Raw genomic sequence first — 24,465 nt, 5'->3', positions numbered from 1 at the left:
AAATCCCTCTGAGTGGAGTGTCCAGAAGCACATGACTGAGTGCTCCCTGTTTGTTGGAGGACACAAGTGCTGTTATCTGGTCCGTAGTGAAGTTGCACTTTAATCACGTCGTGCTTTTTGACTCAGTGTTATGTTCGCCCTGCTGTTCTGCAGGGGGTGTGGCTATGCAGGCCCTTTCTGTTTTCCACGCCTTTGCTCTGCCTTGATGACTATTTGCTTATAGAGACGTCCCTTGTGTTGCCTTTTAAGGCACTTGGACAGAACAGTTCATCCTCTCCAGACTCATATTACTTTCATCCCCAGTAAGTTTCATTTCATTGTAACTGATGTTCTCCAGTTTCTTTAGTTTACAGAGATAATTGTTTTCGATCAATCTGAACTACTGTAGCTTGTTGTGTTTTTTAAGATCATTGAAGTAAAAGAGCGGACAAAGCCTGTTAGTTAATGGTTGAAGATCAATGCAGACAGGTAAGTGCATTTTTACTGTGAGAGTTCTATTACCCATTAAGCAATATATTGTCAAACTTTCTGAGTAATTGGAGACAAACGCACAATTTCATACACAGTGTAGATGTGGTAACAACCTTCAGCTGAACATAATGTTGTAACGTAAATTTTTTTTAACATCTTTGGTTATTGAAAAGTATATGTGAATTTTGAATTTGGTGATAAGACTGAATTGTTACCTGCAAAGTTCCTTTTCCATGGAATAGTTACAGCAGTGCTTACCTTACAAAATAAGAAATCACAGGAATTGATGTCTCCTGGCAGACTTTGTCTGGATGCTTTTATCTACTGTGATCATTTAAATGGCAGAACATGTCATTGTTTTGCGTTCATCTACCTCAATCAATGAACTCTACACTATTCAAGTAATATTAAAACAGAATAAAAATTATTCTCAAGGGTAACATTTAACATAATATGCAAATCCCTAGCAGCATGTTTGCAATTAATTACCCCCCTATTAGTTCATCTGTATCAGAGTAACTTTGTTAAAGGTAAAAACTGACTCAATAATACTTTGATTCATTTATCAAGATGAGCTCTTTCACAGCGATGTTCTTTCTAGATGCAAACAAAACATTTGACAATTTTTATTTTACAGTCTTAACCATAATGGATTCACAAATGTACAGCTGTATCTGTATTGCTCTCCTTCAGCCTTGGCAATGACAAACAGGCCAATTTAAAGACCTTTCAGATTGAACAGCGGAAGTAGTTAAGCCTGTTCTTAATCCCCTGTGCTGTTTTTTACTCAATATATTTACAAAGACTGAACAGTAAGACTTATACCCACAGTACCTACCTGTTGCCTTACTCTTACAGCTGGTTGATCTTTCAATATGTGAATAGGTGCATGGATATGAGCACAACAACTCAACAGCTTTCGGCTTATACTGCCAAATATATTTTATTTGCACAGGCAAATGTAAATGCAAACCAAAACCACATCCTGTTGCAGGAAAGGACACAAGCCTGTCACACAACCAACAGAGTCACAACAGAATCATACGTTTATCTAAAGAGTCCTGTTGCTGGCAATATCTTAGCAGCATTATCTCGTTTAAATGCAAAATTATCTCATTTATATGCAATATATTTCTTTTTCTCCTTTTTCCCTTTTCTCCTTGGTGCTAACAGACTTCTGCAATATTTCATTTATTTTGAAATGTTACAGCAATATACAGTATAATATATATATATACATTGTATGTACATATATATGTACATTCAAAATTGAGGTATAGTTTGAAGTAATGATTGACATCTATACATAGTAACTTATAACTCCTTCATATTTTAATTTGTGAGAAATATATGATGAATACCAATTTTGGGGTGTTTTCTTCATTTAAGGAGGGTTCTGTAAAATTATTAATTGATTTTTATCATACATGTAGTGTCTTTATGCTAGGAAGAAAAAATGACTTTGGAAGCCAGGTTTCAAGCGAAAGTTACACTGGGCTGTAACATTAATTGTAGGCAAATATGCCAAAATAGCGACATTTGGAGAAATGCATCTTTCCTGATAAGGTGCAAACATGGTTTTCATATAATTCAGTAAAAGAAATGTAAAATAATTGTATTTTTTGTGTTTTTTTATGGTACAGGTTATATGGTAGTCTTGAATAAGTTTATTTCAGTCTTTTCAATTCAGATTGATTAACACTGATCATTATCACAACTCGCAAATCACAGCAGGAGAAAATGAAGTACAGGTTTCATAAAGGCTTGATCATTTAAATGTTATTCCACGTTGATATCAGAATATACATTATATATGTGTTGCACATTAAATTCTAGTATTTAATGGACAAAACATTTTAGAAATTATAAATACAGGTTGAATTTAGCATATGGCTTTCAGTAGCATTATAACCTAAGGACAATATTGACATTTCTACATGTTTAGTTAATGACAAACTACTGAATAAAAAGGTGGTGTTAAAAACATATTAGATTAAAAATTAAAATTGCTAATAAAAGTTTATGCCAGCGGTAATTGGTGTGGGTCAGGGTGTGGTTATACAGACAGTAGAGATTATGAAATGTTTTCACACAGTTGTTCACTCGTAAAATAAAGCTTCATGAATGTGTTCTTATAAAGAGTCACCTTTATCGGAAAAAAATAATTCAACCCATGCTTCATGTTCAGACAAGAATGGAGAGAATACTTAACTCACAATCTACATTGTGTATCAGGAAGTTACACAATACCGCATATTCTGCTATTTGTTATATTTGCACTAACTAATGGAGGTGAGGAGGATTAGCCAATACAGTTATAATTCCATACAATACAGGTCTGTCCAGGTCACTTGTTTTATTTTGTCTCTTGCTTCTTGTACATAATAGTTTGAGTTCACAATTTGATTTGAATTTTATCGGAATTATCACATTAACACAAAATAAAGTTGTAATAAAAGTTGCACTAAAAATAATCTTTCACTTCTGAATTGTTCAGACTTCATATTTCATATGTCAAGAGAAGGAAATAAATTCAAATGAAAACATTTCATATTGGTAGTTTGCAAACCCATAAATTGAAATGATAAGATGGCTTTTTCTCTGTTGTCATGGAAGGAGAGAGTTCTTATTGAGAATAGTATAATTGTGTGTAATAACCACCCACAATATCTGATCTGAAGCTGACAGCAGTTTCTAGTATATGGAAGTTGGCGATAGTTGAGTTGATCAGAAAGGGCACAGATGAGAGAAGGTAAAGAAATAAAATGTTATATAACTGCTGCTCCTTATCATCTCTTACCCAAATACAAATTTAAACTATTAGAAAGTTTTAAAAACAGTTTACTACATTTAGAGTGTCTTTCAGGAATGAAACTAATGATACGAAATTTAAGGAATTACACATTTTATGACAATGATAGTACACAGTTACACTTTAAAACATATCTGCAATGCCATGCTTCTAATCTCAAAAACAGTTCTCTCACTAATTCTTTCAGAGCCACAAAAGGTTATTTCCTCTGTCTACAGAGTGTAGAGGAGAGACATGTAAAACAGTGAGGTGGCAGGGGTACCGTTATATGAAATGTTATAGAAGCAGAAAAAAAGATAGCATAGGGTCTGAAGATCACATGTAATAAGTAGCAATCAATGTTATGCTAGAAAACAAACAAAAAACATTTATTAAAATTAGTTTTTGCTGGAGTTTATATATATATTCCACTGCCTTTTGGTCTAACAAGAACCTGTTTACTTAGTTCTGCAGTTTGGTTTATATTTATGTTGTACTAGTACATTTATTTAACAGGGAATATACACCATGCAAATCCAATAAAAGAAATATTTGTTTTGTTTTCACATTTTCATGTAATCATTCAATTTCATTTTTCAAGTGCAGAAGGTGAACCACAATTATGAGAGTAAAATATACTTTTTCTTTCCTACTCTGATATGTGTAAGTTTTAACAGACCCAATACAATCAAATTGAAGAATATACTTATATAATCTTGAATTCTTATTTTTGTATTTTAGGCTCCTCAACAGAAAAGATAGTGTCTCGACAAACTGAGCTGATTACAAGGAACAGTCACAATGAGCAAGCCTGTTCCTTCTGCACATGTTGGTGCTGTAGCATTTGCAGTTCCTCAGAATCAATCAAACATTCCTCCAGGAGTATACTCATGTAATGCAAGCAAATGCAACTGCTGTAACTATTTGCATAAAGGCATTAATACTTTTAGGAGCAAAACTAGAAACAAAGACTATCCCATTATAGATATTTTAACTTGTAAAACATCTAATGTTATTTACGTTATTCAATGTAAAAAATGTGGCATACAGTATGTGGGAAAGACTACAAGCTCCCTGCACATAAGATTCAGAGGTCATAAAAGCAACATAACAAACCAATACAAGCAGCCAATTGCTGAGCATTTCAACAGTGAAGACCACTCTCTGGAGGACCTGTCAATCTTTCCAATTGAACAACTGATTGATCAGAAAACTTTGGGAGAAAGAGAGACACATTGGATCAATGAGCTTGGTACGCTATTGCCTGATGGACTGAATCTGGAGACATACGACGAAGGTAATTAGAAAATAGAGGTGAATCTAATTTAGATAAATGAAATGGAGCGAAGAATACAGGCTATTACACAAATTAAATGTATACATGAAAGGGTAATTTCTGTGTTGTTATTGAAGTACTGTAGTTCAATATTTCTCAACCAGCTCCCAAAAGTCTGCTTTTGAGAAACACTTAGGCTGAACATCTCTCGACAGCTTTTATGGAATTCAGTCTGTTATGTTACTGAAGGTTACAGCACAGACTGGTCACAGACGAGGGGTTAAGATAGCGTTACGCATTCCACTCGCGCCGCTCTTCCTTCTTGCATTCCCACGCGCACACCCTGTAAAACAAGCTCACGCCGCAAGTAAACGCCAATCACCTTTCTCTCCCGTCTCTATTTTAGTTCTCCTTTTGCCTCGCCTCCTGGTTTTCGTTTTTGCCTAGCGTATCTGCTTAGTGTCATTCTCTTGTCTTGAGTCCTGCATAGGATCCTATTGCCCAAGCAGCCCTATCTTACAGATAGATGATTAATTTATTTTTAGATTTTTTTAAATTGTATTATGATCTGTGAAGAACGCTTCCCTAAAACTCGGTGAAGTGAAGGAAGGTTTTCGGGAATCACCTGGACAATAAAAATATAGGAACACCAGCAGAGAGAATGTCGCATAATGCAGATGACGGAAAGAAAACTAAAATTAAAAACTGCAATTTGTATATGATCAATACGATTATATATGATTGTTAAATTACATGTCCAAAAACATTAAGTTAATCATTTGAAAGATTTCGTCTCCTTCATGAATTATTATAAAAACTGCTGGAAACTGTGATGGAAACAAACCATATGAAAAACACTGTACTGTGAAATGAAGGACTTGTATTTTTCATTTAAAGTGAGAAAACGTAGACGTGAGGATGGTCCAGATACTCCAACTAAAAAGAAAAAGAAAAGACACCCTGTTTTTTCATATGAAATAGAAGAACGGCTCAACATATGTAAGTGTTTTAAGACTATGTACTGTGTATTAACAATATCCTAGTTTATTCATACCCTTTATGAATAAAATGAAAAGTAAATAAAGTAAAAAAGTATTTTCTGTAGGAAATTCTAGGTGTATGCTATTTTTGATGCAAAAATAATAAATACACAGAACTTAGTTTTAACATTTATAAGGTATGAATATATTTGACCTTTGAATATTTGTTTTTCAATGAGTTATGTTAGTGATAAAATAGCATTGCTGCCTCTCAGTGCTGAGGCCCTGGGTTCAGTTCCAGCTTGAGGTGCTATTGGTGTGTATGTTCTGTTCTATGTTGAATGTTCTCCCTGTGTTTGTATATGAGCTTGCTCTGGGTGCTCCTCTGTTCTCTCACACTAGGCTAATTGGCTTCTGGAAAGCTGGGCTTGCTGCTAGTGCATGTGTGTTTGTCTGTGTGTGCCCTGCGATGGACCGGTGTCTTGTATCCCACCTTGTGCCTGTGGTTTTCCAGGACAGGCTCCGGCTCCCCTGCAACCATGAATTGGATAAAGCTGTTAAAACGTGGAACAATGCAATAGTTTCATTCAGTATTCCCTTTCATACATTCTTAGCTCATATTAATTTCTTTATTTATGTTTCTTTGTTTAAAAACCTGTGTAGGTGATATACACCTACTGTACTGTACATCTTCATCACTAGATCATGTTTTAATTAAAGTTTATCAAGAGTATGACTGCATTCTCCACTATATATTCCCATGGGGCTCACTCTTGGTGTTAATTAATGCTCAGATGTCATACTTAAAGGACAGTTTTCCATAAGCATTTGATGGGTGATCAAAAATATTGTGCTAGTCCCCCTGGTGGTAGATAATCTGTAAGAGATGACTTCTTACACACCAATGTATTAAAAGATTGCCTTTATATACTGTCAATAAGATAAAACCACTTTATTGGCCATATACAATTTCTTGCATTAGGAATTTGTCTTTTCACATACACTAACTTGCTCTCCATGAGACACACAGACAGGGAGAGAAGCTTGGTGTCCAAGCACAGGGTCAGTCATTTACACAGCACCCCTGGAGCAGTTGGGGTTAAGGGCCTTGCTCAGGGGCCCACCAGAGTAGGATTCCTCTGCCAGCTATGGGATTTGAACCAGCAACTTTCCAGTTGCAGGCACAGAGCATTAGCCACAGAGCCACCACTCTCCCCCGAACACTTTCCTCTGTGTGGTGAATGATATCTGGTGCAGCCAGTCCTGCTGCACAGAAACTTGTCTCAGTACTGCACGTATGGGAAGAGAATAAAAGTCACATACTATATATAATATACATGGAGAATTAAAATGATATAATTTCAGATATTTGTCCTATACTGTTATTCACAGGCCGTGACACTGAAGAAGAAGCAAGGAAGATTATTTCTGAGCTTTCCGAGGCACTTGAAAGTGTGAGAAGTAATGAAGAAGAAGAAGAAGGCATGAATTTCCTGGATACACTGAAGTAATAAGCTTTTATTTATTTATTTATATAATATATACTTTAAGTAGATTAAAGACAAACGAATTGAAAGCTTTTCAAAACTAAATATTTATATCCACACAGAAGAAATATTAATTGCTCAAATTAATACAGATTGCAATAAAAAGGTTTAAAAACATAAAATATAAATATATAAAATATATATTTGAAATGTATTACCTTTTCTTTTGTGACATGCTGTGACTTTTAACAATTGCATTTAATCATTTTATGCAAATATGTTGCGAGTTATTTTTATTTCAATATATCCTGCCCTGGGTGGCTCAGTGATGCGGTGGTTAACAACGCTGCCTCACAGTTCTAGAATCCTGTGTTTAATAATTCCTGGAGAGGTATCTGCATGGACTTTCCCCCATCTTCATGTGGATTTCCTCTAGGTGTTCCAGCATATTCCCACAGTCTGGCACGGTGTGTCCTGCGATGGACTAGAATCCCATCCAAGTTGTATCCTGCCTTGCATCCAGTGCTTCCCAGAATAGGCTTCAAGTCACAGTGACAGTGAATTGGATAAGCAGTTATTGAAAGTGATCTAATGTGATGTCCTTCCCTTGAACCATCCATCAAGCATTGGAAAATTGCTTATTCTTTGGAAAAACCCAGAGCCAATCCCAGAAGCATCATCAGAGGGCTGGAGTACACTGTGGGCCAGACACAAGTCCGTCAGAGTGCACACATGCATACACACCATGGACAACATAAAGACACATAATAATCTATCATGTATATCTTTGAAAGGAAGATGCAGCGCCCAGAGAGAAAACGTGCTCAAAGTTTTAATAAATTGTTTTTTATTTACAGAAAAAGGATTTCAGCTTTAAAAAATGGAAAAGCAACAGACAAAATTTACATTGGAGTTTTTGGAAAAACAGGAGTGGGAAAGAGCTCTTTGATAAATGCTATTCTGGATGAGAGACAGTTGTTGCCTTCAGCAAGTGGGCACGCTTGTACCTCAGTCTTTGTTCATGTGCAGACAAATGAAAACTCCTCCAAATACAAGGCTGAGATTGATTTCATCAGCAAAGAGGTGAGCATCCCAGTGTCTTGGTGGCTTGATCATCATCGTAGCCTGAGAAGTTTATTCTGACTGGATGTTTTGGTTATATCAATGTGCTGCAACAATTCATTCTTGTTGTTTTAATTTGAACAGACAACACCAATGCTGTGAGCTATGGTATGCAAATCATCAAACTTGGCTTCATTAACAATTTTCTTTCTTGCAGCCTCTTACAAACTCCTTCTTTACACACATGATGACTTGGGTTCACAGCAGGTGGATGCAGGTGGAGTGATGCTGGCATGATCCCTTGATTTCTTGGATGTAAAGTGTGTTCTAGGGAGTCTGTGCTTTGCTGGTTTGTGCTTTGCCCCTGCTGGTGCTCTCATAATCAAATGAAACTGGATACCCATCTATTTAGATTAAACCTGATAGTCCTAAATTGGAAATAAATATGAAACACGGTAACATTACAGAACAAACCTTAAGAGCATAATGATTTATTTTTGGTATGCAAATAGAAGCACTCATGTGCCCTCATAACACATTATGATCAGGCAGGCTTTCTGAAATGCCAGTTTGCTTTAAGGTAACATTATTTCTATTTAACCAACTAATCATCTCCACAACCAGTTTCTTTTGCAGTCTTCTTTTCAGATGCAGAAACGGCATTTTACTGTTTGGAATGAAACTGCCTTTGGAATACTATTGCACATCTTGGTCATTCGTTAGCATGTTTTTTTACTCTTTACAGTACCCTTACAGTGCAGGTTTCGAATGGAGTTATAATATCTGCCCTGGCAGAGACAGAGGCCCTGGGCAGGGCTGTGCATTGTCACCTCTATTGTGTGAGCTTTCGTTAGAGCCACTATTAGACAGCCCAGTGACATTAATCTATATCTACTTCACTTTATGTTGATGACATTCTTTTGTTGATGTTTTTAGCTTACTTTTCCCCTCTTCTAGATACAATATGACAATTGTAATTTTTCTGGATATAAAATATATTGCTCAACGTCTGCATTCCTGATGGGGATTGATTCCTATCCTCTCTTTCACATTCAGTGTGACTGGTACCCTTTGGAAATGGCTAGAGGAAGGGCACTTCCAGCTTTATGCAGATGGTATCTACAGCCATGGCCACATTAAACGGTGGAATAATATCTGGGATGAAGCCCAGCAGATTTATATCCAAAGATTGTCAGAATGAGGAATCAAACTAGTGTCCAAGAGAGCTCAGCCTGACAGGATTTTGAAGTACACATCCTAATTACTACTAAGATAACACCTGCATAGGCAGAGAGTGTGTGTGTAAGCCATATTGACCTTATCAGTCCCCTTCAGGTTTATTGAAGACAGTCATCTCAATGTAGCCAGTGATGACTATCAAATCTAACTGGTACATGCCAGTACTATTGTTCCTAATCATTGACGATTCACACATTGCCAACAACTTTCATGCACTTCGTCTTCTCAGATATAAACATTACCCTGAAGGGATATTCAATTTCTTCATGAATTCATATATTAATGTAGTCAGTGTTGTGAATACAATTCCCCCCTCAGTGAGTTTCAGACTCTGGTGCTATTTTCTCTGGCTGCTCCCCCACTCTTCTGTGACAGCTTGCACATTACTCTTCCCCAAGAGGTAGTAACTGTATAATCAGACTCAGCATTGAATCTTTGGCCAAACAATTTTTATGACATCAGTTATCACATCAGTCTGGCCTTGTAGGAGGAAGAACCTTGGACTTGAAAATATAGCAATGACCAACTGGTTGAATTGGTTTGCCTAAATAGCAGAAAGGCAGTGATGAGCCACAAACCTAAAGACAAATTCAGCTTTGTGTAAGGAAAGTGCTTCCTGTATCTCGATTTTAAATGAACTTATAACCCCACAAACAACCACAAAGAACACTTTTGACTGTCATCTACAAAAAGAACATTTAAGGTTTCAACAACTTTTGTTTTAGGATTGGGAGATAGAACTACGCTTCCTGCTGGAAATCATTTCTGAAAAGACAAATGATGATGACGACATGCAACAAATAGCAGAAGAAAAGATCAAAGCAGTTTATGGAGCAGATGCACTGCAGAAAAGCATTGATGAACTGAAGGGATCCAAAAACATTCCAGAAATCCCAGACTCTCTTAAGAAAGTTGTCTCTTTCAATGATGTAAGTAAAGTTCTTTGTTTATGCAATTTCTCAATCTTGTTCTCTTGCTTCTAGTAGTCTTCAGAAGCAAATTGTTTTTTCAGTGTAGAAATAAGGTTTATGTGTTCATAATTTTTGGTTTGTATAGACTTCCAGTAAACATTCTATCTGAATACCAGTAATTCTCTCCTGCAGGCATCAAGTCTTGGTAAAGAGATAAGCTGTTACATTCGCAGTGACCGCAAGGGCCAGAGACAGTACTGGCCTTTCGTAAAGAGAGTAACAATTTACGTACCACGCTCTTCGGCTCTTCTGGAACACATAGTGCTGGTGGACCTTCCTGGAGCTGGAGACGCCAATAAAATCAGAGATGAGATGTGGAAAATGGTAATACTGATGTTGCAGTGTTCATGGATTTGTTTAGTTCTTTGCCTAACATGACTTGTGGTGTTATCAAGTGAGTAATGAGCAGGCTTGCACTTGAGGTTTGAGCACTTTACCTCAGGACAAGTTTAAAATCCTACAAAGTAAAATGTGCTGACAAGGTGTTCCAGTTTTCCACAGTAACCATGTTCGTTTTCAGGTAGATATAGCTGCTGTGAGTTCATGAGAAGGAAAGTTTTTAATTACTTGTACTTTTTAGAACAAAAGCTGTTGGCATATCCAGTAAACCAAGCTGAGTAACCACGGACATATACCTATACAGTGGTGTTGTGGCTAGCTAGGAAATGAAGAAGCTCAGTCTGTAGTGAGGATTGAGAATTTGTCTAAGTCCAAAGCCAGGAGGAAACAGGGAGGTAACAAGCCATAACAATAATAAACTTTATATAGCGCCTTTAAAGGTGGCTTCTCAAAGCGCTTTACAGAATGACAACAGCAACATCAACAACTAAAAATAAACAATAAAAAATACACAAGATAAACCCGATGAGAAGGTGCTCAGCTGACACTAGACGGTGGTACTAAATACAGTAGGAGCAGAGGGGTGAAGAATGGAACCAGTTAAGGAAAGGCTCTTCTAAAGAACAAGGTGTTGAGTCTGGATCTGAAGGAGTTTAGAGAATATGACTTTCTGATATCCTTGGGCAGAGAGTTTCAGAGACTGGGGGTGTAACAGGAGAAGGCCCTGTCACCCATAGAGTATAGACGGGCTTGGGGGACTGTTAGGAGACCAGAATTAAAAAAACAAAGGTTGCGAGATGGGGAGTAGGGCAATAATAGTTCAGACAGATACTGAGGTCCCAAGCCACGCAGACCCTTATAGATGAACATGAGGATTTTGAAGTCGAGGGAATCTGACAGACAGGTCAAAGAGATGAGCAAGGGTCAGAGCCAAGGAGTGTTCTTGGAGAGACGAGGAAAATTACCACGTAGTTGTCAGTGTACTGAAAAAAGCAGAGCTAAAAGAAAAGGCAAGGAAAGCATAGTGTGGGAAACACAATTATGTGGGGTGTGTTCGGCAGGGAGGCAGAGCCCTCAATAGAGTGCTATGTGTCACTATAGTATGCCACCACAGCAGAATAGTGCTTTGAATTAAAGAGATTCAGCTAGGGGCGTAACTATAAGACCAAGCTGGCCTGAAAGAGACCTAGCCAGCACATTAGTCCTGAGCTAGCTTTAGAGCAGAGATGAGATGAGGTCTCCAATTAACATACAGTACATGCAACACCATGGCAGTGAGAGTTGCTGGGACGAAGCTGTGACAGCAGAGAGTGTGAGACACTGCTAATAATAGGAGTAGGACACAACATGTGAGAGCAGACTAGCAGCAGCAGCTTGAGAAACTCCAGTGGAGAGAAATGGGAGCTACAATCTTGGAAGAGATTGTGAAGAAAATGCTCCAGAGGAGACAGGATGATGGCAGCAGTTCCAGAGGGAATTGTGTGATTTAAAAGATCTATTGCTTTAAAGGGATGACAACCTTTTTGAAAGTGTAGGGACAGAACTGCACGGGGAGTCTGACGAGCGAGAGTAATGTGAATTAGTTTTTATGTGAATTAGTGTGTTAGTGTGTGTACTGCAGTGTCAGGTGTAGCTGAGGGTCCCTCCCCCTGGCAACGCATGGTATCGGGGGAGAATAAAGGGTCTCTTTGGATATTAGTGACTGGTGGTTTGCATGCCGTGACAACATAGGGAGGGCACCCCGATGCTGTATGTTGGGGTCAAGGTAGTATTGACTGGGTATGAGAGAAAGGTGTGCCAGCAGCCAGCTGTGACATGAGAAATAAAAAGAGTGAAAAAGTTCCCCAACAGGCTGTGGGGTGCAACAGAAACGCCTGTTTCATATCCATAGTGGAGGCCACCACACCAGTGGCGTCACAATGAGAGCAAGACTCGAGAGGCTCAGGGCTGAAGGTCAGTGGCAGAATCACAAGCTCTGTCGGATTTCACTGTTCATATCGAAGAACTCCTGGAATGAGGGGGGTCAGAAATCGACTCCAGATGCTCCTAGTATCCAGGTGATAAGTTTCAAGTGCAACCAGCTTGGACTCACCCCACAGAGCAGCAGCCGGGTTGAACACGACAACAAACCCAGTTAAATTGTTCTGAAATGATCAGAGCACAAAAATGATCATGAGTGTTACATAAGCTTTTGATTAAGCGTATTTGATACAGAAAGTCTCTCAAAGAAACTCAATTAAGTACAGTTTATATTTCTGCTTGCAAACATAGCCACCGTCCATTTTATATTTTATACTTGCACAAAGTAATCAGTATTGACTCATATTTGTTTTGTTCTGCAGTATCTTAGCAGATGTTCTTCAGTCTGGATTGTTAATGAAATCAACCGGGCACAGTCTGAAAAGACAGCAGCTGAAATCCTTGAGAACAGTTTACGAGACATCGCTGGAGGGGGGGAGTGTCACAACATCACTTTTATTTGCACCAAAACAGATGATATCGAGCCAGATGAATTTAAAAGGTAAACTGATAAATGATAAATATACAAACATAAACATATATATGTGATATATATAAAAAAATAAATATACTGGTGAGATCAGTATACAGACACAATACATCATGAATACATGTAGTGTCTGTATACTAATCTCACAAAAATAAAGACACTTTTAAAAGTTGTTTTTTTTTATAAATGCAGGTCTTCTAACAACCAAATATTCTATTTTCAGTAATTATGAGCTCAGTGATGAAGAGCTTGGACTCACAGACATTGAGGTAAAAATAAAAGCAGTGGTTTATTTAAAAATATTTCCTCCCAGTAAAAATTTGGTGCCACAATTTTAGTTTGCTAAAATCAAGGACAGTTCCTAAACATTTTTAAGAGTATATAGTCAGTTTTTACTCCCCAAATCAAGCATTCTTCCTTTTAGATATTTTAACTTATTTGAGAGTGTGTGTATGTGTACGCACTGTATGCGTGCACTTCACTGTTCACTAATTCACTGATATTATTTCTTGGTTTTATTATTCTAATTTTAGCTTAAATTGCCTCATAAAGAAGGTTTCATGACAATCTTTAAAGAGATTATTCTATGAATTATAAATGAGTACTCTGATAAACAAACAAGCTCTTTGCAGGACCCTTTAATAAAGGAGAAAAAGGAAAAAGAGGTGTGTATACTGCTCCGCAATGAAACGATTAAGAAAGAATTACAACAACTCCTTGATTCCAAAGCTCAGGTAAGAGATCTCAGGGGACAGTTTCAGTTTGGAGATAGCTGTATATATTTATAAGATTATTCAAGAGAAATCTGCCGATAAGTGTATGTGTTTTGAATATCACAACCTTCAAGTTTTAAAATAGTTTTAGCTCGTACATTTTTGTAACTTCCAGAGATAAAACAATTCATACACTTCCTATGTACATGAACTTTCACTTCATCCTTTACACCCACTGCAAAGTGTAGATATTTACAGTTAGTGGGTCAGGAAAAGTATAGAAAGTTGTCACACCGGGCGGCCCGTGGTTGCCCTGGGAGACGGGTAGTCCAGTGGCTCTCGGGACGCGGTCCAGTCGTCTTTTGGTCCCAGTCTCCCGTCCCCTGCTTGTCAGGGGCCCAATCATCCACTTAGTCTATATTCACTCATTTCCAGTCTAATCCCGAATCGCCACTGCATAGACGCGCCATCACTGGGCTACCAGTGGCAGTGATTTCCACTGGACGTGCTGCCACACTCTTCTAGGATCTCGAATCACCAGACCATGAGCCCTCGCTCAGTGTTGTCCGCAGCAGCCGGCTGCGACTTCAACAGCAAAACCAGTCTGCTGCAGGTCGGCATTCAGTCTCTGGATCAAACCGCTGATACAGACACACCAGCCTGTAGCCAGCCGGCAGCCCTTCTCTTTGCTGTGCCCTCGGCTTTCTCCGGCAAGCTCCGAATCCCTCCGCCTCTGGGTTCCCTCGGAAACCTCCGAAACCCCCTCTGAGCCACCCGAGCTCTTGCGTTTCGACCTGAACACCGCTGCTGCCTCTAGTAAAGAGCCACAGCAAAATTATAGTTCTTATTAACGGTATTGATTATGAGAGCAGGTTAAATCAAAACTTAATTTCACCTTTAGTCAATTGTAAACAATTGACCTAAACTTTTATTGCAGTTTTCCATTGATTTGAAATGAGAAGTAACTACAGGATTAAGAGAATAATGCAAGCATAAATTGCAGGAAACAAATATTGTACTTCCTGCATAACAGTTGCTTTTTGACCAGCATTATTTCTGCTACTACACTGAAAACCAAAATGATTATGATTTAAACCTATTTCTTTCAGAGATTTCTCTTTGGTGAAAGTGGAGAAAAAGACAATGTTTTTGATATATATACAGTGAGTTCCAAAGAGTTCTGGAAAAATAAACAAGGAAGATCTACAATTCTGGATCTCAATGATACTGGTAGGATTTAAGAGTCTGTAGGACAGTTTGTGTAGGCTTTTTGATAAGTTTAGAGTAACATAGGATTTTCATCTTGTACTATAAGAATAGTGTGATATAATTCATTAGAAAACAGGAAACCTATTAATAACATTTTAAAAAATACAGTGGTCTGAATAATACAATTTAAGGATAACAACTACAGTTTTCAACTCAATTTGTCTCAGGTAGCTCAAACACTACCTTTTAGGAGCACAATTACTATCATATTATTATAGAAATACTATTATCATATGGGGTGGCATGGTTGTACAGTGGTTAGCATTGCTGCCTCTCAGTGCAGAGGCCTTGGGCTCACTTCCAGATCCCAGGTACTATATGTGTGGAGTTTGTACGTTCTTGTCATGTTCCCATGGGTTTCATCCAGGTGTTTCTCTCCCAGGCCAGAAACTGTCCAGAAAAAGGATAATTGGTCTGGGAAAGTTGCCGTTGGCTGTGTGTGTGTGTGTGTGTGCCGTGTGCCATGTGATGGACAGGTGTCCTGTTCAAGGTGTACCTGCCTTGGGCCTGTGGCTTGTCAGGATAGGCTCTAGCATCCCTGCATTGGAAGATGTGCTGGGTCTGGCAAATTGAAATGCCAGGTTACAGTTGTCTGGGCTTTCAACTTTGTCCTCATGTAAGAAGTCAAAAACAGAAATAGAAACAATTGTCTTTGAAACGTGAGTAAATAATGTGGAAGGGTGGTACAGTGGTTAATTTTCTGTTTAGAATAATGTAAAAGTTTAAAGGCGAGATTAAACATGCCACCTTTTAGAATATGTTATTTTTTTTCTAGAAATACCCTTACTTCAGGAACACATCAAGGAGCTGTACGTGACACACTGTGAGAAAGCTGTCAGGGACTATGTGTCAGATGTCTCTGGGATTGTTTCATATCTGCATTTGGCAAAGGAGAAATGCAGCAGAAAGGTACAAATGTGCAATATTTTATACATTCCTATTAGATATATATTAGTGTAACTCATGGTTACAAATGAATAACAAGTAAACATAATATTATAACATGTTAGGTTTCACAGGAATGTCTCCATAATAAGCAGGTCAGTTAAAGATGTGTCTTCCTCACACAACTGCTATGCCATTTAGATTATGAATTATTCAATTTTTCAAAATACATTATCCTCAGAAAGCATAAGGAGTGCAAAACTCTTATTTTTGCTTTACAATGTGATCAAGAAATTAGCATGGATTATATGACGTACAACATAATGTGGATTTTATTTTCTTTCCTAATAGTACTTGTTTCACTATGTAGCCTAAAATAGTCCCCAGAGTTAATTACACTGTGTGTCTTCACTGTAAACAAGTAAGGGTGCATTCCATGCTGAAAATTAAAGAACAGAAAAGTTCTTCAGAAAGAAGGCTCCAAAACTGAAATGTTGTTTCTTCTCTTTTCATTATGGAATAAACCTTTACTTGTTCCTTTGCAGCCTGCGCATACTGACGCAGCTCCCTACTGGAACATCCCCATTCGTTTCCTTCTGGACTCTTAGTATTCTTTTGACTTGTACATGATAATTCCCTGAGACAAGGAGTCATCTTTGTTACTCTTTCTTTAACTTTTTCTTTAAATTCTTTTATTTATTGTGGCGACTAAAATAAGCACAAAATTCAATACAAGGTCTTAACAGTGGCTCGTAAAGTTTGAGCAGTACTTCCTTTGATATAAACATTTCTTTCACACATCATCTTGATAAAGACTTAGAAGATTCCATATGTAACACCCAGATCCCTTTCATGTAGAGCTTCAGGCAGCTGAGAAACAACCGTGTAATACATACTGAATGTCCCTACTTCCTGTGTGAATCACTTTGAAATGAACAATGGTACATTGCATTTGACTCAAATGGAAAATAGAATTAATTAGGATGCAGAATATAAAATATTTCCTTAACAAGGAGTTGGTATCTGAATCAGAATTCCCACCCAGCAGTTTGGGGATCAAACTCTGGACTTAAGAAAAGGCTGGATGAGATTTCAGATTTATTTAGATACTGAGCTATCAAAAGAGCTACAGTAGATGTGCCAAGCAGCTTCATCCATTAGTTTGCAGCTTTATGTTCATAAATGATCTAATTAAAGTAAATAGTTCAGCATGTCATTTATATTCTATTACTAACGTTTATATCTTTTAATCTTAAATTTTATGAGTTCCTTGTGCACACCAATGTCTGTAATGCTCATTATGTACATTTTCAGAATGAAGATGATAAACTGTTCATACTGCTAAGCAAGAACCTGGAGAAGATGTGTGACACCCTGAAAAAGTCTTTAAACACTTCTTACAGTGAGCTTGGGAAGTACTTACAGGAAGGAGCAAAACTAGCAGAAAAAAATTGCATGAAGACTGCCAATAACGAAGTCCTGGAGCCAGTAAGACAAGTGATGTTTAAGCTCTTGGCCACCTGCAAAGTTTCACTGCCTGTAATTTCTGCAGGTCCTGAAAGTGCAGCCCCTTAGCTTTTCTTTAAATAAGATTGGTCAATTATTACTTTTTTCAGCAGCAGTCTGGCTGGGTTTACTCTTGCCATAAGAAGCATATCATAATTTAACATTTAAAATTAAAAATTAAACTGCAACTGACAATTTTTCTTAGGTACTGTATCTTGACTTGATAATGTCAGAATTTATTTTTTGTAGAATATTGTAAGTGTTTTATATTTTAAATTCCAGCAACAGAGAGACCCCAGAGGTTATCACAAGACTCTCAAAGCTTTATGCAGGAATGATGGAAGTTTCAGGTCTGGCAGTAGAAATACTGTTGATCTGAACTACACTCTGTCAAAACCTTTGTATGAGAAAGTAAATCACATCTTTGTTAGCACCTTCAGGTGAGTACTTTAAGAACATCTCTACTGATAATATGCTCTGTTTTCCCAACTATTGTGATGCATTTTACTATTTTATTTTCTTTACTAAAATTTGGCATTTAATTTTTATTTACAAAAATATAATACTGATGTATTTATTATTTTGTTAAATTATTTTAGATTTGACAGAGGCACACGAAAATCAATCAAGGGAACCTTTGACAGTTTCCAGTATGACTTTGTCTCAAGCAAAATGCTAGAGGATCACAAGAATTCTCCAACGTACCTGCGTCTGGTGTGCATTAAGACTGAGGTGAGGGGCAGCCTGTTTCACAGTAAAACACTGGATATTTCTTTTAAGAAAGAGTTCATGAGATGATGAATATTTTGAATTACCTAAGCTGAAGTAACCTTTGCTTGCTTACATAATAGAAATATGAGATGCTAATGTTATACAAAAATTAAATGCTATATTTGAACAAATTGCAATAATTTGTAATAACAATGCACCGTGAAACTAAAAAAACTGTTCAAACTAAAATGACCAGATGAGCAGACCTCTCTGTTTCACATATCCTAGAATATAAAGTGTTTTCTGTTTTTTTTAATTTTTAGTTGAGACATTTACTGAGTGACTTGGAAAACAGAATTCTTAAGAAGAAGAAAAACATCTATAATTCCCTTAGTGATTCAGTCAAGAATGCCATGCTTTCAGCTTACCAAGGTAAGAAGAACACAGCTACAACATCTTTTAAAACTTTGATGCACATATATATATATAAAATCCCATTGACAAAAGCTGATGATAAAAAAGTTTAAGGGATGCCAGCATGAACTGAAATTCAGGAGGGATAACAACGACAAGTCTGTCTCATACAACTGTACCTCATCGTCATTACCAAATTAGCTATTATACTGAACTCCCTTCACATTTGTCTCAAGCCTCCCCCCTCCACCCTGTCTCTACCTTACAGCTGCTCTTAGTTCACTCCGTCTGAATGGGGTTCCTTTGGCTCTGTGGCCAGAAAGCTACCCAATAACCAAGTGGGTTAAGCCATACCTGTCACAATCGTAATCCCTCCTCTTAAGGGCGCTCCGGCCCTTTCGTATTTTAGTTGATTATGTGCACCTGCCACCTGTTTTGTGTCTCATTATTTAATCCTGGTGCTCCTGCTATTCCTGGCTCTGCACTGGGAGATGGATGCCCGAAAGCCCACCTACCAGCAGGTCCAGGAGAGACCCGACGGCACAGGCTTCACCCCTGGCCTCATTAGCCTGGTTTTATTCCCTGTCCCTGTTACAGATCCCATTCTGGTTTTTAACTGTGTTTGTTTCGTCTTGGATGGATCCTCCAGTTTTGGACTTTGGACTGCGCCCCGGATTCCCCCTTTTGGACTGTCTGGACTTCTTTGCCCTTGCCATGCCCCTTGAGCACCGGATCATCATCATGCCCCCCTGTCTGTCAACCCATCCTATCCTGCTGTACCTTCCCCGGATGTCCTTCTCCACTTACTTCCGGATTGTACTGTCTGCACAGGGTCCTGAACTACGCTTCAGGACTGGCTCCCGTTACAATACCTACCACACCAAATATTCCAAGCATTCACAAGCATTGAATTCTTGGATGTTGTTGTTCCTAGTGAAATATTTATATGAAATCGATACAGGCTATAATACAAAAATTATGTTTACATGAAATACTACAAGAAACTATCAAAACTAATATAATATGACACTTTTTGTATTTCAGAGGGAGCACTCATTACTGGAACCAATACTTTACCAAAGATTAAAGCAGTTCTTGAAACCCAGATTGAGTCACTGAAAACATACATGTTTCAGGAAGCAAAGACAGAGATGCTGAGGCAGTTTAATGACATGAAGGTTTGTGTTCAATTGATGTACACCCTGCCAATTTAGTGTTTTCAGATTGCAGTGTTTGAGAGTTTGCTCAGTTCTACTAAGACTGGTAAAATAACTGATGGGTGAAGATATTATTACTCTACATATATGACTAATGAAAACTGGGTTAACTTGGTTATAACATTATAACCAATCATAACTATAAAAACACATTGTCTTTCTAATTATTTAATCAGTATTGGATTTTCCCAGTCCTCCTTCACTTCTTTTACAAAATGCCAGATGAGTTCAAGTAGTAGTCATTAAACCTTCTATCAGTGTTTTGAATTTACAAAGTAAAGACTAAACATTTATCTCCTGTTTGAAATATTGTTATTCATGTTTTTTATTTAATAACAGAAATTAGTTAATAACATCATATTCATTTTAAAGATACATCAGATTTTTCTCTGCTCTCTTTAGGAGATAATTGTAGAAAAACTGCAGAATGAAATGAATACTTCACTAACTCTGTATCTAAGACAAATTCCAGGAGATATTTCTTTCCCAGGTAAGAAAGTGAATTACATCAGATAATGCCGTTTTCATGTTAGGATTTATTGATATAATCCACAGCCAGCTCTGGTGCAGGCTGAACGTGAAGTTAAAGACAGCCGTTAGGTAGCTGGTGAAAAGCAGGCAGCTACATGGAAGAACTGAAAATCCCAACAGGAGTGTGACAGGAAATATGCTAAAAGGCAAATTAAAATGAGGTGGAATTAAGGTAAAATTGTAGGCCATGGAAGTGGAAGAGAAGGTGGAGGGAAAGAAGGTCAAGAGAAATATAAACTGATGGATTAGAAAGGAAAGATGAAGGCCTGTGGAGTACGTCACATCGTTAAAGACTGCGTCTGAGGAAAGGAACAGGGGGATGGGAGCTGTAGTGCCTGTGGCAGACTCAGGGAGGGTGAAAGAGATGAAGAAACCATCAGGTCAGGCTACAGCAGGAACAGAGGGAGGAAGGAAAGCAGTCTCTGGGGGAGTCCAGCTGACGCCCAGCCTGTGGAAAGGAAACAGGAATCGAGGAGAGAAAAGGGAGCTCTCTGAGTGAAGGGTGTCAGACAGGTGAATGCTAAAAATACCCCAAACAGAAGAGAGGAAGAGTGATGGGGAACAGAGGACACTGAAGAAGCTCGCTGTGGGGAGATCACTCCTGCAGCCTGGAACTCCACTGTATCGCTGGAGAGAGACAGTACAGGGCAGACAAGTGCCAGCAAGCTGAGAATAGGAAGGACAGGAGAGTGAGAGAGGAGCTACTGTATGAGGAAGAGAAGCAGCTGATGTCATCTGAGGTTTCAGTGAGAGAACGTCATGAAAGAGATGAGGGAATTGAACCAGTGTGTTTGTGGCAGACTGGCAGTTTGAGAGGCACCAAAGAGAGAGTCAGACCCATGTAATACATGTGACAGGGGTAAAGAGATTAGAGTACAAGGTGAGGAATTCATAATGGAAGAGTGACAGAACAAGTCATCTAAAACCCTCCTAAAATTAATACTAGATTGCTATGATTTCAACAAAAAGCAGCTTTTTTTGAGATTGCATTGTAAGTAGCCTTTTCCTCATGGCTGGGATGTGATTCCCTCAATAAAGTTAGTTAAAGCCAAATCAAACAGTGTCTCAGACTGGTCACCAACTGAACTACCTAATTCTAGCTTAGTCCAAAGCTGCTGAGTCAAAAAATAGTAAATATCATGGTGTCATCTGTTGATCTATCGTATATAGATTATGATAAATTCACAGTATTGCTGACTTACACTAGATATCTATTTTAAGGCATCTGTTTTGTTTATTATGACTAAATAATTCACTGCTTTTATCTGTAGATGTTGCAGAAGAGTTTGAGAGGATGAAGGAGTGCTGTAAAGCTTTGAACCTGCAGATTTTTACATAGAAATCATACCCCTGGAAGAAGACCAATGAACGTGTGTTGTGTCCCATGACTGCAAGACACAGAGCAGTGCTCTATTTTTCATTTAATAATAATTGCTTACACTTATATAGGGCTTTTCAGACACTCCAATCAAAGCTTTACAGGTAATGGGGATCCCCTCCACCACCACCAATGTGCAGGATCCACCTGGATGATGCGCCAGAACGCTCCCCACACATCAGCTCTCAGTGGGGAGGAGAACAGAGTAATGAAGCCAATTCATAGATGGGGATTATATTAGGAGGCCATGATTGGTAAGGGCCAATGGGAAATTTGGCCAGGATGCCGGGGTTACACCCCTACTCTTTTTGAGAAACGCCCTGGGATTTTTAATGGCCACAGAGACTCAGGACCCCGGTTTTACTTCTCATAAGAGAGATGGCGCCTTTTTACAGTATAGTGTCCCCATCACTATCCTGGGGCATTAGGACACACAGACCACAGGGTGAGCGCCCCCCTGCTGGCCCCACTAACACCTCTTCCAGCAGCAACCTTAGTTTTTCCCAGGAGGTCTCCCATCCAGGTACTGACCAGGCTCACACCTGCAGGCTCACACCTGCTGAGCTTCAGTGGGCTGCCAGTTGAGAATTGCAGGGTGATATGACTGCTGGCCAGTTTAAGATTCAGTATGCAGTTAAATACTTCTCTTTGCAATCTTTCAGTTTGTTTCATTCTACATTTTGCATCAGTGCTATCTAATGTTTTCTATATTATTCTGCCACATTAGTGTCACTGCTGAGCATTAAAGTGTGTTCTTTAACTGAAGTGTGCTACACAACAATCACTATCTGCACACACCTCGGAGAATTGATTTTTTTATTCTTGATAAAAATAGTATGGTTATTCATATCTCATTATTCATGGTCATAATAAATGTACTTTCTTATTTTAGAGTTAGCAGCTAATTACAGTCTGAATCAATATTAGATAAAGTTCAGATGTATTTTGTTTTCATGATCTTTTTCTGTATTTTTTGTCAGAATTAACAAAACAATATATAGAGTTTATCTAACGAAAGTTCGGGAGGGATGACAACAACCACGCTCAATCGTTCCCAGTCGTCAGTCATTAGCAATCACTCCCTTCATCCTTCCTCCACCAAACGCTATAAATACCAACATGATATCTCTCTCCCTCGCGTGCGACTTTTTGCATCCCACCTCCACCCCAACTCCACCTCTGCAGCGACCCCTTGGTCGCCCTGCGTTTGGGTCCTGGCCTCCTCGTCCTGTGGCCAGGAGGTTGGTCTTCAGCCAAGCGGGTTGAGCCAAATTCCGCTCCATAATAGTTCATCACGGTTTGATCTTGGGCGTTGTCATTCCTAGTGAAATGGGCAATACATAAATTACTGTACTTGGTGATTATATGTGTAACTGAGTGACTATAAAATCAGAATATTTTTTAAATTAATGTGTTTTATAATAAATATTTTAATATGCAACTTTAATGTTTTTAGGAATAAAATAACATTTTAGTGGAGGTAATCAGAGCAATTAGTCAAATTAAGTGTAAACTAAGGTTCTTATTTACCATTATGTTGACTTTTTTATGGGAACTTATAATATGAATTGTTCTATTCAATATGTTAAATATTTTCATTAATCTTTGTTCATTTTGTTACCATAAAGAAGATTGTTAAAAAATAATAAAATACTCCATATCTAGGCAGTGTCTGAGTGTCTTCCACTTCCTAATTATTAACATCACTGTGCTCAAAGAGATATGGAGGGTCTTTGAAGTTACTCTTGTCTTGGTCTGTGCCTTTATACCACTTTATCCCCAAGTTGTTTTAAAAAGCTCCTTCATCTGTAAAGTACCTGGTTGTGTGTCGTTATAGAGCTATTGTTTTTTATTCTGAAATCTTGTGAAGCACAATATATAATTGCTCATAAACAAGCCACCAGTTAGTTGAAGTAGTTTTGTGCACCAAAATAATTTTAGATTTGACACAGTAAAGGGTTTAAATATTTATGCAAAAATGCCTTTTCCATTTGTGTTTCATATTGCCTATTTACTTCTCTTTTTCTCTATTTACTTTAAATGTGTGGTGTTGTGTACACAGCAAATATTAAAATATATATTTCAAGTGTCGTAATAACAGCAGGCTTTAAAGCAACAAAATGTAAGAACTGTGTAAGGGGCTGAATACTTTTTCAAGGTACAGCTTGTAGCCACTAGGTGGAACTGCTGTTCTATGTTTCTTCTGTTATAGAAGGTGAAAAGCTGGCACCTGGATTCCAGGCTGGCTATGACAAGACTTTCCTCCAGCTAATCATGAACCATCAAAGTGATAATTAGGCACTTAAGGGTCAATTCAATAAACAATTTATCGGAAGGATCACAATTCTGTAATCCCAGGAAATGGTAGTGCCAGATTTCACTACCCCTATTAATATTTATATCCTAGTTCACTCTTCCAAATCCTGGTCCTGAAAAACCCACATCTTCTGGTTATGTTGAACAAAAACACATCCGCGTTTTTGATTGTAGAATATTTTATTTGAATTTTCTATCCTAAGAAGTTGTCTTCTTTTTTAAACTGCTGTTGTCCCTTCACTTATTTAACCACGTTGCTGAAATGTAACAAACTGGTCCTCAGCCTTAGGAAAGAAATCCTGGAAGTGTCTGACACTTGGTGATTCCCACCCTCGTCTCTTCACCAGAAACATAGCACTTTAGAGTGAGAGAGCAAACTCGTAATAAATAAGTTGAAGAG

General features: G+C 38.1%; 1 protein-coding gene across 4 annotated transcripts; it reads left to right on the top strand.

Annotated features, from left to right (window-relative positions):
* Window positions 1–256: 256 nt before the first annotated feature.
* On the top strand, window positions 257–23,415 carry LOC148820448 (nuclear GTPase SLIP-GC-like). Of its 4 annotated transcripts, XM_088932273.1 has the most exons (20): window positions 279–302; window positions 407–468; window positions 4,004–4,559; window positions 5,436–5,537; window positions 6,911–7,025; window positions 7,863–8,088; window positions 10,032–10,235; window positions 10,410–10,601; window positions 12,959–13,137; window positions 13,349–13,394; window positions 13,758–13,859; window positions 14,948–15,068; window positions 15,883–16,016; window positions 17,307–17,480; window positions 17,781–17,938; window positions 18,098–18,230; window positions 18,533–18,641; window positions 19,668–19,801; window positions 20,243–20,330; window positions 21,643–23,415. In XM_088932273.1, the coding sequence occupies exons 3-20, from the start codon at window positions 4,064–4,066 to the stop codon at window positions 21,708–21,710; spliced, it is 2,781 nt and encodes a 926-aa protein (XP_088788399.1). In that variant the 5' UTR covers window positions 279–302; window positions 407–468; window positions 4,004–4,063; the 3' UTR covers window positions 21,711–23,415. The 4 variants fall into 4 exon arrangements, with proteins under 4 accessions (XP_088788398.1, XP_088788400.1, XP_088788402.1 ...); XM_088932272.1 differs by having other exon boundaries at window positions 257–468; XM_088932274.1 differs by lacking the exon at window positions 5,436–5,537 and having other exon boundaries at window positions 257–468.
* The last annotated feature ends 1,050 nt before the right edge of the window (window positions 23,416–24,465 follow it).

Source organism: Atractosteus spatula, chromosome 14, assembly GCF_055471065.1.
Source record: "Atractosteus spatula isolate fAtrSpa1 chromosome 14, fAtrSpa1.hap1, whole genome shotgun sequence".
Taxonomy (NCBI): domain Eukaryota; kingdom Metazoa; phylum Chordata; class Actinopteri; order Semionotiformes; family Lepisosteidae; genus Atractosteus; species Atractosteus spatula.
This window is presented reverse-complemented; position numbering and strand designations above follow the sequence as displayed.

What these genes read in the sequence shown, in the direction of transcription:
- LOC148820448 (XM_088932272.1), top strand. Translation starts at nt 4,064, where the DNA reads ATGAGCAAGCCTGTTCCTTCTGCACATGTTGGTGCTGTAGCATTTGCA. An exon ending in GAGCCAGATGAATTTAAAAG is followed by an intron (nt 13,138 to 13,348) that starts GTAAACTGATAA and finishes TTCTATTTTCAG; the next exon opens with TAATTATGAGCTCAGTGATG. An exon ending in AGGAGATATTTCTTTCCCAG is followed by an intron (nt 20,331 to 21,642) that starts GTAAGAAAGTGA and finishes TTTTATCTGTAG; the next exon opens with ATGTTGCAGAAGAGTTTGAG.